General features: G+C 35.8%; 1 protein-coding gene across 7 annotated transcripts in view; it reads right to left on the bottom strand.

Annotated features, from left to right (window-relative positions):
* Positions 1-14,319, bottom strand: part of ARFIP1 (ADP ribosylation factor interacting protein 1) — a 102,026-nt gene that overhangs the window by 64,828 nt on the left and 22,879 nt on the right. For 6 of the 7 annotated variants that reach the window (XM_059373877.1, XM_059373860.1, XM_059373870.1 and 3 more), the window contains one exon: positions 6,541-6,642. In XM_059373877.1, the coding sequence (XP_059229860.1) occupies positions 6,541-6,642 (102 nt within the window). Of the gene's footprint in view, positions 1-6,540; positions 6,643-14,319 lie in introns of those variants that run through there. The other variant, XM_059373912.1, reaches the window with a different exon arrangement.

Genomic DNA, 14,319 nt, shown 5'->3' with positions numbered 1-14,319 from the left:
AAGAGTATAGTACATCTTCTTGTTGCACAGAAGTCTAGAAACATGTTTCTAGATCTGGCTTTAATATGTGTTTTCATTCACTCATTTATTCACTGAACCTTTAATGAAAGCCTTGCTTATCTCTTACGTGGCAGCACTGCAGATAAGGTAATGAACAAATGGAAACATTATTGCCCTCACTTTACTTATAATCAAGTCACATAAGCCTTTGGTACAGCCAGTTTAATAGTAATTTCATCACAACCTCCAGGGTCCTTTTCCTCAACTGTGAAGTAAAGTAGTGGGATTCAGGGATCTGCAAAGTACTCCTACTAAACTAAAATCCTGTGATTTAATTCAAAACTTGTAGACCAGAAGTTTTTAAGACCCAGGAAACTAAGGATCCATAGGCAGGGTTCAGGGAGTCCTAAACTCTCTAAAACTGAATGCAAAATTTGGCAGTTTTGTGTATATGCATATTTTTCCAGAGAAAAAGTCCACAGGGAGAAAAAACTAAATTATGGGTTTTAGTTTTGGGCTTACCACAGAAAAAGTTTTTGTTTTAACTCTATCTACTAGGATAATTTCACTGAATTTGGCAAGTACAACTTAACAAGAAGTTTCAACTTTGTGGAGCTGATATTTGCTGCTTCTCTTTAATTCATGTCATGAATTGCTTGTTTTTAATCTAATATTTTGACCAGGACTTTAACAGAATAAATTAAAATATATGGTTTACAAGTCAAAGAATAATTTATATTCTTCTAAGATTAAATTTGCTTGATCTTTAAAAAACAAGAATTTTTATTTAGAAAAAAAATTTTCCTGTAAAAAACTGTTAAAATATTAAGACTATTATTCTATCATCTCTCTATATAGTTGCTGCCCCTTATCTTGAAAAAGAGTAACACACCTCAAAATATTAACATACGTTAAGCTGTTACCAGGGGATTTCTAGGAAAAGCTCTTTCATTACAATCTCTATTAGAATGTAAATGTTGAGTTAGCTTCCAAACAGGGCCTCTTGTAGGACAGACTAAGAGGGGAAACCAAATAAAGAATGAAACACCTGCAAGGAGACAGAAAACCAGGAGATAAACATTCACTGCCTATGCCACAGTGACACCAACTGGCCAGTCAAGATAGGACAACTTAATAAACCAACATCTTAATTTTATAGGACTTTGTTTTTTGAAGGGTATTATGCAGTATGGTATAAATAAATAAATCAACAAACTTTTAAATAAAAGTCATTATATGATTTTAAACATCAAACAGGTATAAAAGGAAGATGTATATAAGTAAAATACCTCAAAACTCTGGATATGATCCAGTTTTACACAAGACATTTTACTAGTCCTATAAAATAGTCTAAAGATAAGTAATACATTTTCACGCTTATTTTCTGTATGAAACTTTATCAATATTAAAATATGAATATGGACCTGAAGTTAAAAGCAATTTTCCTTTTATTGCTCAGAAAAATAAAGGACGGAAAGTATTACAAAATTGAGGTAAATAATATATCTATGAGGTCTTAAGTATAATTTATTCAAAATGATTGAAAGATATTTTTAAGATATTGTTTTCACTCATGGTAAAAGGGATCACACAGCCAATGTTATTTTAATTCAAGGATATTAAATACGTAAGAGACTCTCATGATGAATATCTTTTTAATGAGAGCAGGTACAACCAGAAACAAGTTTTATGACGTTTAATTTCTTCAGGAAGCGAAGTGGGGTGTACTACTTGAAGGATTACTGATTCTTTAGGAACCCTGCCCACAGGTAAAGTTCACATCCAATAAAAGGAGACCTCCAGGAGAACATCTTTTTTCCTTCTCTTACCGCCCAAAAGTGAAATAACACTGCAGAGGAATGTCCAAAAAGAGAATTTGACATTAGCCAGTAAGTAAACTTAAAAAGCAGTAAGTTAGCTGGCTTTGACTGGATAGCAAAGAGCTTACACAGATATGTTACGGTTTAATTCACTTCACTCTAATAAGACTCAACTCTAAGGTTAAAATTTGAGAGGATAGGGGCGCCTGGGTGGCTCAGTGGGTTAAAACCTCTGCCTTCGGCTCAGGTCATGATCCCAGGGTTCTGGGATCGAGCCCCACATCAGGCTCTCTGCTTGGCAGGGAGCCTGCTTCCTCCTCTCTCTGCCTGCCTCTCTGCCTACTTGTGATCTCTGTCTGTCAAATAAATAAATAAAATCTTAAAAAAAAAATTTGAGAGGATAAAAACTTTTTTCAGTGCCACTCAAAGGCAAATAAAGGTTCCTTTTTTTTTTTTTTTTAAGCTTTTGAGAGAGAGAGGGTGTAGGAGAGCAAGAGGGGGACAAATAGACTCCTTGCTCAGCCTAAAGCCTGAGGCAGGTCTCTATTCCATGAATCTGAGATCTTGACCTAAATTGAAATAAAGAGTTGGACACCTAACCAACTGTACCTCCCCAGTTATCCCCCCACTTTTAAAAGAATTTTATTTATTTGAAAGGGAGAGAGGGAGAGAGAATCTCAAGTGGACTCTATACTCAGTGCAGAACCCTTTGCAAGGTTGATCTCAGGACTCTGAGATCATCACCTGAGCTAAACCCAAGAACTGGATGCTTAACTGACTGAGCCACCCAGGCGCCCCAAAGGCAAATAAAGGTTCTTAAGTGAGGAGTCATGAATAAGTTTAAGTATAAGGCAAACCAGAAAAAGAAAGAGCTAGAAGAATTAACCACTAGTTGCTAGGGTTAAAGATAATATTTGTTCTAGACTTAATTACTGTAGTCATTAACTTATAGTATGGTATTATTACAAGGATAATAGAAGAATAAAAGACCAAGAAATAAAACAGTCCAGAAATAGAATAAAACATATATGATTACCTGATTAACAGCAAAAGCTTCCAGTGCAAAAAGGATGTTTTCAATAAACAGTGAATAGCAATTAGATATTCATATGAGGGGTTAAAAAAAAAAAACAAAAACCCTTGACCCCTACGTTACACAAAAATTAATTCAAGATGAATCACAGAGCAAAGTGTGAGAAGCAAAACAAACATTCCGAAGAAAAGAGTATCTTCATGATACTGGGATGGGCAAAGATTTCTCAAAAGGGTCATAAAAGTCACTAAAAGGAAACACTGATAATTGGACTTCATTAAAAATTATCAACTTTTGTTCATCAAAAGATACCATTAACAGAGTGCAAAAGTAAGCCACAGACTGAAAGAAAATATCTGAAATATATATATCCAAACAAATGACTTAGAATATATAAAGAACTCCTACCAATTATTAGAAAAAGGCACACACCCAACAGAAAAATGGGCAAAAAACTTGAGAAAGGGCTTCATAAAAGATAAATGGTTTTTGAGAATATGGCCAATGAGAATATGAAAGTATACTCAACATCATTAGTCATTAGGGAAATGCATATGAAAACGACAGTGAGATACCATCAGAATGGCTAAAATTAAAAAGTATGAAAATACTAAGATTTGGTAAGAATGTTTAACATCTAGAACTCTTATCCATTGCTGGTAGGATTGTCAACTGGTCCAACCACTTTGGAAAATTAGTTAACAATATCTACCAACGCCAAACATCATGTATCTGGCAATTCCATTCTAGAGTATATACCCAATGGAAATAGGTGATCATGTACACCAAAAGACCTGAACCAGAATAGTCATAACAGCTTTATTCATATTAGCCATGGACTGGAAACAACCTAGGTATCCATCAATTGCAGAATGGATACACAAATCGTCGTATATTAACACAATGGAAAACTACATTACAATGAAAAAGAATTAAGCCAGTCAAAAAAGAGTACATAAGAGTACATAATGTATGATTCCATTTATTTGTAGTCAGGAACAGTTAAAAGTATCTATGATATAAAGTTAGAGTAGCAGTGATTACCCTGGGAGGAAGGGAAGTATACTACCTAGAAGAGGGGAAGAGAGCCAGTTAAAGTCCTAGAAATGTTCTGTATCTTGATATAGGTGGTGGTTCCACGTAAGCTGTACATGGAACATTTGTGCTTTTTTTTTTTTTTAAATCTATGATCTTGAGGGTTTTTAAAAGACTGATTTGAGAGAGAGAAGCATGCATGAAGACACGTGCACAGGGGGAAGAGCAGAGAGAGAAAGGGAGAAGCAGACTCCCCACTAAGCATGGAGCCTGATGGGGTACAATCTCACAACCTGTGATCACGAGCTGAGCCAAAATCAAGAATCAGACACTTAACAGACTAAACCACCCACGCGCTCCATTAATACCTGTGCTTTTAAAAAACAAACAAAAATCTGTGCTTTTTACTGTTTATAAGCTATAGCTCAAAACAAAACAAAACAAAACAAAAACAAGAAAAAGAAGAGGCTTAAGGTGGCAGGTGAATCTCCAGAACAATGCAACATTTTGCATGTATGGCATTTTTCTTGGACAGAAGTCATTAGATTGCCTATTAGAATATCAACTCCCTGCTGGCAGGTATTTTTGTGGTTTTTATTCACTACTCTATCTCTGTACCTGGTACACAGCAGATACCTGATAAATATTTGCAAAATAAGGGGCGCCTGGGTGGCTCAGTTGGTTCAGTGTCTGCCTCCAGCTCAGGTCATGATCTCAGAGTCTTGATTGCTCCCTGTTCAGTGGGGAGTCTACTTCTCCCTCTCCCTTTGCGCCTCCCACACCCATTCTTGCTCTAATAAAATCTTTAAAAAAATGTATTTGCAGAATAGGTTTGCAAAAGGAGCTGTTACCAAAAGTAAAATGCAGCAATCATTAACTAAAATCTTGGTATAATGAGTTATTTGAATTAACAGAAGTTTATAAAGTAATTGCTAAAGTCTAATGACGGTAACTTAAATTAGCTTATTATGCAGATTTCTTAGTACTTTAAAACACAAGAAAAACTAAACCTGAAGTGAAAACTTCCTTTTTATGTTCAGAACTTAAGGTCTCTTCCTTCTGTGAGTCATTCTATATTAGGTCATAGGGGCTCAGAAACCAAAATAAAACACTTGCAATGAAAATAAATCTGAAGTCGGAAGACATAATCATTGCTTCCAAAAAATTGCTAAGGCAAAAAAAATGAAATTCAGTGGGACTTACTAAAATCAATTATAACAATCTATCTGAAACTGGTTTCTCCTCAACTCTAGGGGTCATTTGGCAATGTCTGGAGACATTTTTGTATGTCACAACTGGGGGGTGCTATTGGAATCTAGAAGAACAGGTCAGGGATGCTCTTAACCATCCTATATGCAGAGGTCAGTCCTCTACAACAAGGAGTTTATCCAGCCCAAAACGTCCATAGTGCTGAGATTAAGAAATCCTGATCTAAAATATCACCTTTTATTAAAATAAAGGATTTTAAAAAATAAAAGATTTTATTCTCAAGCTTATGAACTGAAGAGTCTTATTTGAATTATAAAATAAGTTTCTTTCAACTATTACTTTTTCAAAAATACAAACACTATATATATGTATATATATATATATATTTTTTTTTTAAGATTTTATTTATTTATTTGACAGACAGAGATCACAAGTAGGCAGAGAGGCAGGCAGAGAAAGAGGGAAGCAGGCTCACTGCTGAGCAGAGAGCCCGATGTGGGGCTTGATCCCAGGACCCTGGGACCATGACTTGAGCCAAAAGCAGAGGCTTTAACCCACTGAGCCACCCAGGCGCCCCTAAACACTCTATTTTTAAAGTTAAAGTTGTACAGGTGCACCTGGATGGTCCTGAGTTCAAGCCCCAAGGTGGAAAAAAAAAAGTAAAGTTGTACACATGTATCAAATGTCATAAAAAGATATTTAGGGTAAATCTCTCCAGAGATAATAATCATCACCATCATTTCTAGGACTATCCTAGGCATATTACTCACTTTACCTTATTTAATATCAATATCCTCATGAAAGTAAGATTCTCATTTATAGTGATTAGAAACAAGAATTAGAAGAGATTAAATAAATACTGGCCTAAGATTATACAGCTAGAAATGGCATAGTGGAAATTTGCACCCACATTATCTCCAAATCTATGGTGTTTCCATTAAAATGCATTAAATTTCAATTTAATGAGAGTTAATCAAAATTAAAAGCACCTCAAGTTTCATTTTCCACAGAGTCAATATGCCACTTTAGAAAGTGAATAGCAAAGTCAGGAGAAGCCTCCTTAGGAATTATGTACTAAGGACACAAAGAAAAGAAATCAGTGCCAATTTTTGAAAGGATAACCTAGAGTTAATATTTTTTCTTATCATAAATAAAATTAAATAGTTTTATGAAGTTATATGCCGAAGTTATCAGATATACTCTTATTCTGGTCATACAACAGAATTACTGATGATAACATCAAAGCCTAAATGCTTACTGGCTGGGAGCTTAATCTTAACAACTCACTAACATGACTCACACAGTCATCCCTACATGGTAACAGATTCCTAACACTTCAGCCAGTCTAAGAAAATATTCCTATATTAAACTCTATTACTTTCATCTCAACATTTAAGGGCTTATCATGATTCTATGTATTAAGAGAAAGAAAAGTATTCTTACCCTATTAAAGCCATGTTCATGAGAATCATCAACTTCTCCATTACTAGTCACTGGAATTTCTGCTGCTGAATTTTTGGGAGATTCTTGAGCCATGCTAGACTCCTTAATAAAAAAAAAAAAAAGAAAGTTGTAAATAACACCAAATCATAAAAGGCAAATACTGAGAAGACTATTCATGTTTATAGCACTTAAAAGCCATTATTACAGCATCTTAAAAAATAATTACAACCTACCTAACACGTATAAACATGATAGCAACCTAATAAAATATGCATCTGGCATTTGAAACTGCACTCAACTTAGATTTCTTGTTTTAAAAAAAAGTGTCACTTGTAAATCCCAGTGGGCAATATCCTTGCCTCACAGTGCCTCACACAACTATAAAATTCCAATCTGGATACCTCATCAATGGGATTGTATAGTATTTGACTTTGTGAAATTTCACTTGGCATAATGTCCTCAATATTCAACTATGTTGTTAAAATGTATCAGAATTTTTCCCTTTTAAGGCTAAATAATATTCCATTGTATGTATATACCACATTTTATCTATCCATTCATCCAGTAATGGACACTTGGATTGCTCCTATTGTAAATAATGCTTCTATAAACACAGGTATGCAGATATCGCTTCAAGATTCTGTTTTTAATTCTTCTGGAAATAAACCCAGAAGAAGGATTGCTAGATCATATGGCAACTGTATTTTTAAATTTTGGAAGAAATAGCATGCTGTTTTCCATAATGGTCACACCATTTTATAGTCCCACCAAGAGTGCACAAAGGATCCAATTTCTTCATACACTTCCCAACAATATTTACTATTTTTTGGTAGTAACTATTGTACCAGGTAAGAAGTAATACCTCCTTATGGTTTGGACTTATATTTCCCTGATGATTAGTAATACTGAACACCTTTTCATCTGCCTATTGGCCATTTGTATATCACCTTTGGAGAAATGTCTATTGAAGTCCTTTGCCCATTTTCTAAATTGGGTTGTGTTTTTATTACTGAATTATAGGAGTTCTTCCTTATTCTGGATATAACCACATCAGAAGTATGGTTTGCCAATATCGTAACCTATGGAATGGGAGATACTCTGTTGATTTTGTCCTTTGATGACAGAGACTCTGTACTCTGTTGATTTTGTCCTTTGATGCACAGAAATTTTCAGTTTTAATGTCGTTCAATTTGTCTATTTTTACTTTTGTTTCCAGTGCTTCTGGTATAATATTCAAGAATTCTTTGCCAAAAGAATGTCATGATGGTTTTTCCCTGTTTTTTTCTTCTAAGAGTTTTATAGTTGTTTTTTCTTTTCAAGATTTTATTTATTTATTTGACACACAGAGAAAGAGAGAGAGAGATCACAAGAGGCAGAGAGGCAGGCAGAGAGAAAGGGGGAAGCAGGCTCCCTGCTGAACAGACAGCTTGATATGGGGCTCGGTCCCAGGACTCTGAAACCATGACCTGAGCTGAAGGCAGAGGCTTAACCCACTTAGCCACCCAGGCGCCCCGAGCTTTATAGTTTTAGGTCTCATATTTAGATCTCTGATCCAATCTGAGCTGATTTTGTACATAAGGGTCCAACTTTCTTCTTTTGCATGTGGATAACCCAGCTTTCCCAGCACCATCTGTTGAAGAGATTTTCCTTTTTCCATTGAATGTTCTTGGCATCATGGATTCTTTTGAGATTCCTATTTTCCTCACTGCTACTGCATCCTTACAATACACCCAGATTGCCTGTGGCTGTTGGAGTTAGGTATCTGCCTCTTGCAAATAAGTGACACTAGTTATTTGGTCTCCAATTCAGCCTGGAAGACTAAGATTTAGCTATCTAAAATAATCACCACTCTTTCCAATTGTAAGGTAAGTTCTTACTTTCTTTTTCCTAAAAGCAGCTGGTGATTCAACAGGTATTTACTATCTTCTAGTAATGTACATGGGATAAAGCAAAAATAGAAATCAGGTCTTAGGCTGACATAAACCTAAAGTGTAATACAGACAAAAAAATGAATAAGTAACTATAATACAGTGGGGTGAACACCAGAGGGAAGCACTCAACAATGTAGTAGTGAGCATTAAGAGGGAAAACTTAATCAGCAATGGTATTTATGCTGAATCTTGCAGGATAACAAATTGGGATACAGTAAAGGAAAGATTCTAAATATAAGAATAATAGGAGCACAGTGGAAAAGAGTCTGGTATATTCTAGAAATTGCAAGTAAAGCAACTTGGTTACAATGTAATTCCTCATTCATATACTCACTGGTTCAACTGATCTACTGAGCACTTTAATGTGACAGGCACAATTTCAGACACACAAGACAGAGTGGTGAACAAAACAGGCAAGATTCTATCCTCATCAAGCTTACATTCTAGTTGGGGGGAAAAACAAATAAATATGCATGTCACAGTCGTAAGTGCTAACGGGCATGTATATGTGCACATGTGCTGTTCTAAACAGAGTGGTCAGAGAAAACAGAAGAGGTTAGTAAGTCATAAGAATATTGGGGAGTACAGCATTCTAGGCAGAGGAATAGTAAGTACAAAGACAAGAAGGTGGGAAGAAGCTCAGCTTTTCAAGCAAAAACAAGAAGGTGAAGTGCCTTGAGGGAAGAACAAGGAAAGAAGAGAGAGGAAATGTCAAAAGACAGCCAGGGGCAAGAACCTGTGTGGCTTTAAAGACCACCATAAGAACTCTGGATTTTATTTTCAGTGAAGTAAGAAGTCACTTGAAGGTTCTGAACTTAAGAATGAAATGGCCTGACTTGTGTTTTTAAAAAATTATTCTTTTCCTGCTGTGTTGAATTAAACTATAAGTGAACAATGGCAGCAGTAAGGAGAACAATTAGAAGGCTAACAAAATAATCTAAGCAAGAGATGATGGTGACTTAGAGAGTCAATGCAGCTTTATTAGTATCTGTTTTAGAGCTTCATTAGGAGAGCTACGAGGGACATTTCATAATGATAAGAGGATCAATTAATCAGGAGTATGTACTAATCATAAATATGTATGTTGGTCCCAATAATATGTTTCAAAATAAATGAAACAAACATTGACAGAATTAAAGGGAGAAACACAAAAGTCCATAGTCACAGAGATCTTACCATGAAACTCATAGCAATTGAAAGAACAACTAGATAAAGAAAATCTGTATAGACACAGAAGATCTAAACACTGAGTTTACTGATAGAATAGTAAACTCAGTAATGGCAGGATATACATCACTTTCACATGAACATGACATGTTTAGCAAAACATCATATTTGGGGGCATAAAATAAGCTTCGATAAATTTTAAAATATTAAAATCATATAAAATATGTACTCTGACCGCAGTAGAATTAAATTACTATCAACTGCAAGCACCTGGGTGGCTCAACTGGTTAAGCGTATGCCTTTGGCTTGGGTTGTGATCCCAGGGTATTGGGATCAAGTCCCATATCGGGACTCAATCAGAGTCTGCTTCTCCCTCTGGCCCTCCCCCATCTCATGCTCACTCTCTGTAATAAATAAATAAAATCTTTTAAAAAATTATAATCAATTGCAATAAGATATCCATGACCCCATCACCAAAATCTGGAAATTAAATAGTACATCTAAACAATTAATGGGACAAAAAAGAAATCATGAGGGAAAAAAAATATGCTGAACTGAATGATAACAAAAACAATGTTTGTGGGATGCACCTAAGAGAGCAATTCATAGCTTTTAAATGCTTACATTTGAATAGAAGATCTTAAGCCAATGATCTAAGTAAGGATGCACCCTAAGAAAATTTAAAAAAGAGCAAATTAAACTCACAGTAAGCAGTAGGAAGGAAATAAAAATAAACACTAAAAATTAAGGAAACAGTAAAAAAACTGGCCTGTATACTTCAACAAGCTTAAGCTCATGAGAAACAAAGAAATGAAATGTTGCATGAAAGAGACTTCAAAGACAGCTAAGTACAATGTACAATACGGACTGGTTCACAAACAAGGAGAAAGACAGTTGCTGAGGACATTATTAGAACAACTGTGGGTTAAACAACAGCACTGTATCAATTTTCTAATTATATATTCTAATTTTGATAAACATACTGAGATTCTTTTTTTTTTTTTTTTTTTAAAGATTTTATTTATTTACTTGAGAGAGAGACAGTGAGAGAGAGCATTAATGAGGAGAAGGTCAGAGAGAGAAGCAGACTCCCCATGGAGCTGGGAGCCTGATGCGGGACTTGATCCCGGGACTCCAGGATCATGACCTGAGCCGAAGGCAGTCGTCCAACCAACTGAGCCACCCAGGCGTCCCAACATACTGAGATTCTATAAGAGAAAAGAAAGTCCTTGTTCTTAGAAATAAAGGGACATGATGTTTGTGAATCACTCTCAAATGGATTGAAAAGGAAGTTGTATACACAGAGAGAAAATGTTCAAGTAAATGGGACAAAACAACAGTTGGTGAATCTGCGTAAAGAGTTTAAGTTTTCAGTATGAAATCTTATCAAAATTAAGTTTTTAAAAATAAAATAACAAGGCAGCTAGAAAAGTATGCAGCAGCCTATCATGATGGGCTTCAAAATGCCAGACAAAGCGTGGACTTCATTCTAAAAGGGGTAAGAAGAAAGTAGCAGGAGAGCCTGATCAATTTATTTTAGAGAGCAGTCTTGTGGGAGATTAGATTGAAGGGAAAGAAGAAAAAACTCCACACACAAAAACTATTTAAGACACTATTTTACTGTTCAAGAAATAATAATGATCTAATTTAAGGTTGTGGGAATAGAAAAAGGTGGATTCAAGAGTTATTTATAAGGCAGAAGAGGGGCGCCTGGGTGGCTTAGTCAGTTGAGTGTCCGACTCTTGATTTTGGCTCAAGTCATGATCTCAGGGTCATTAGATCATGAGCTTCAAGTTGGGATCCACGCTCAGCATGGAGCCTGCTTGAGATTCTTTCTCCCTCTGCCCCTCCTGCTCGTGCTTGCTCTCTAATACATAAATCTTTAAAAAAAAAAAAAAAAAAAGGCAGAAAAGACTTATAGAGTGATTGGATTGTGGAAGACAAAAAAGGAAGAAACATCTAGGATGACCTATGCCTCCTCCTGCCCCATACCTACTTTGTGGTTTGGACAATAAGAAAGACAAACATGGGGGCGCCTGGGTGGCTCAGTGGTTTAGGCCTCTGCCTTCGGCTCGGGTCATGATCTCAGGGTTCTGGGGTCGAGCCCCACGTCGGGCTCTTTGCTCAGCGGGGAGCCTGCTTCCCCCTCTCTCTCTACCTGCCTCTCTGCCTACTTGTGATCTCTCTCTATCAAATAAATAAATAAAAATCTTAAAAAAAAAAAAAAAAAAGAAAGACAAACATGTCACTCACCGAAGTGGGAAAAGCAGAGGTTTATTTGGCTTTGCGAAGGTCAGAAAATGAGTTGTGTTGTAGACATTCTGAATTTGAGAATGTGGGGTATTCCAAGTCTACCATTACATGAGGGATTTCAAAATGCAGGTCTAGAGCCTCAGACAGAACACATAAATCTGGGAGTTACCAGTATAGGGATGTTGATGGCATGAACTGGTAAGAGGGAAAGAGAAACTGAAGAGAAGCATCCAATGGAAAATTAAAGGGCAGAAAACACTGCAAAAGAGATGCAGAAAGGGACAAATAGTTCATGGTGCAGACACAGCAGAGAAAATTATAACAGTAAAACTATGTGTTGTTTTAGTTTATAACAAATGTCCTGAAAATGAAAAGTATAATAAATACAACTTTATGCCATAAAGCAGTAATAGGAATATTCATTTGCCAAGAGATATACAAATATTCCAGCTATTATCTGCTCACTCTCTTACCCACAAAGAATGACCTACTTTTAGAAACATCACTTACAAAACATTAATTACAGAAGTGAAAATTAATAGCCAATATGAAAATTGACAGAATAGGGCTCAAAACCAAAAACTCCATGTCATTTCTCTGGATAAAAACCATTCATAGTACTTCACTCATGCTTTAAACTGAAATTGAATTTGAATTTAAATTTAAATTAAACATTCAAAATAATTATATGAAAGGCTTTGGGGAATAATTACATCCTTTAGAAATAAAATGAGAATCTCTTCTAAGATTCATGTTATTTAAGGTTTACTATGGTCTGAATGTTTGTAGCCCCCACTCCCCAAATTCACATGTTAAAATCCTAACGCCCAATGTGAAGCTATTAGGAGGTGGGTCCCTTAGGAGGTACTTAGGTCATGAGGGTACAGCCCTCATGAAAGGGATTAGTGTTTTTTTTTTTTTAAAGACTGTATTTATTAATTTGACAGAGAGAGAGACGCAGTGAGAGAGGGAATACAAGCAGGGCAAGCAGGAGAGGGAGTAGCAAGTTCCCCGCAGAACAGGGAGCCTGAGGCAGGGCTCGATGTGGTCTCAATCCCAACACCCTGGGATCATGATCTGAGCGGAAGGCAGATGCTTAAACGACTGAGCCACCCAGGCACCCCACTACCCTGTTCTTCTTAACAAGGCCTAGCCTCAGGGAAAAACCAGAACCTAACCTGCTTGGATACAATCAGCCCCTAACCAACCTCAAGAAGGAAGTAACCAAATCCAGCACTCTCTAGTTATCTTGTCCCACCTAAGCAAGGGAGAGAAAAACTGAGAAACACTTGTGAAGTTCACATTCTGGAGGCACAGGCTCAGTAAAAGATTGAGTCCTATCGTAGGACTATATAATGCTTCCCCTTTTCCCATACTCTACAACATAGCTAAAGATCTATTTACAGCAACTCCTTTTATATCCTATCTATCAAGAAAAAAATTTTAAGGCCTACACAAGGCAAAAAACACAATTTGAAGAAATGGAACAAGCATCACAACCAGATATGGCAGGGATGTTGGAATTATCAGACTGGGAACTTAAAACAACTATGATGAATATGCTAAGGGCTATAAGCGACAAAGTAGACAGCATACATGAACAGATGGAAAATGTAAGCAGAGACACAGAGATTGTAGGAAGAACAAAGTAGGCAAATATTTCTTAGGACAAAAAAGCATAAAACAATACAAGAGAAATGCTGATAACCTGGGCTTCATCAAAATTTGTCTTCAAAGGGTACCATTAAAAAAAAAATGAAAAGGCAAGCCACAGACTGGAAGAGGATAAATGTAATGTATGTATCTGACAAATGACTGGTATTCAAAATATGTAAATATGTACATAATAATACGATGAGTCTTACAATTTAGTAATAAGATGACAAATTAACTCAAATTCAAACTCTGGTTAAAATTTTAATAGGCACTTTACAAAAGAAAATATATGAAAGGCGAGTAAGTACATGAAAAGATGTTCAACATCACTAATTATCAAGGAAATGAAATTTAAACCCAAATTAAGATACAACTATATACCCACGATAATGGGCTGAAGTTTAAAAAGACTGACAAGTGTTGGTAAAGAACACCTGGAATTTGCATAATTTACATGTTGGAGGGAATGTAAAAAAGTACTTCACTTGGAGAAACTTTAGCAAATCCTTATGGAAATAAATATACACTTGACCATACCAATATACACTCAGCCATTCTACACCTAATCATTCACCACAGAAATTAAAATCACCAAAAGAGACTTTTATAAGCATATTCATAGCAGCTTTATTCATAAACGTCCCAAACTAGAAAAAAAGTGTCCATCAATAGGTAAATGGATAAACAAATTGTGGCATATATACATAACATAATATTCCTCGGCAACAGAAAGGAATGGATTCCTTATGAACGAGGTAACTGTTAATTAATC

This window comes from Mustela nigripes, chromosome 1 (assembly GCF_022355385.1).
Source record: "Mustela nigripes isolate SB6536 chromosome 1, MUSNIG.SB6536, whole genome shotgun sequence".
In the NCBI taxonomy this organism is placed as follows: Eukaryota; Metazoa; Chordata; class Mammalia; order Carnivora; family Mustelidae; genus Mustela; species Mustela nigripes.
Note: the sequence above shows the minus strand (reverse complement) of the source record. Positions and strands in the feature narration are given on the sequence as shown.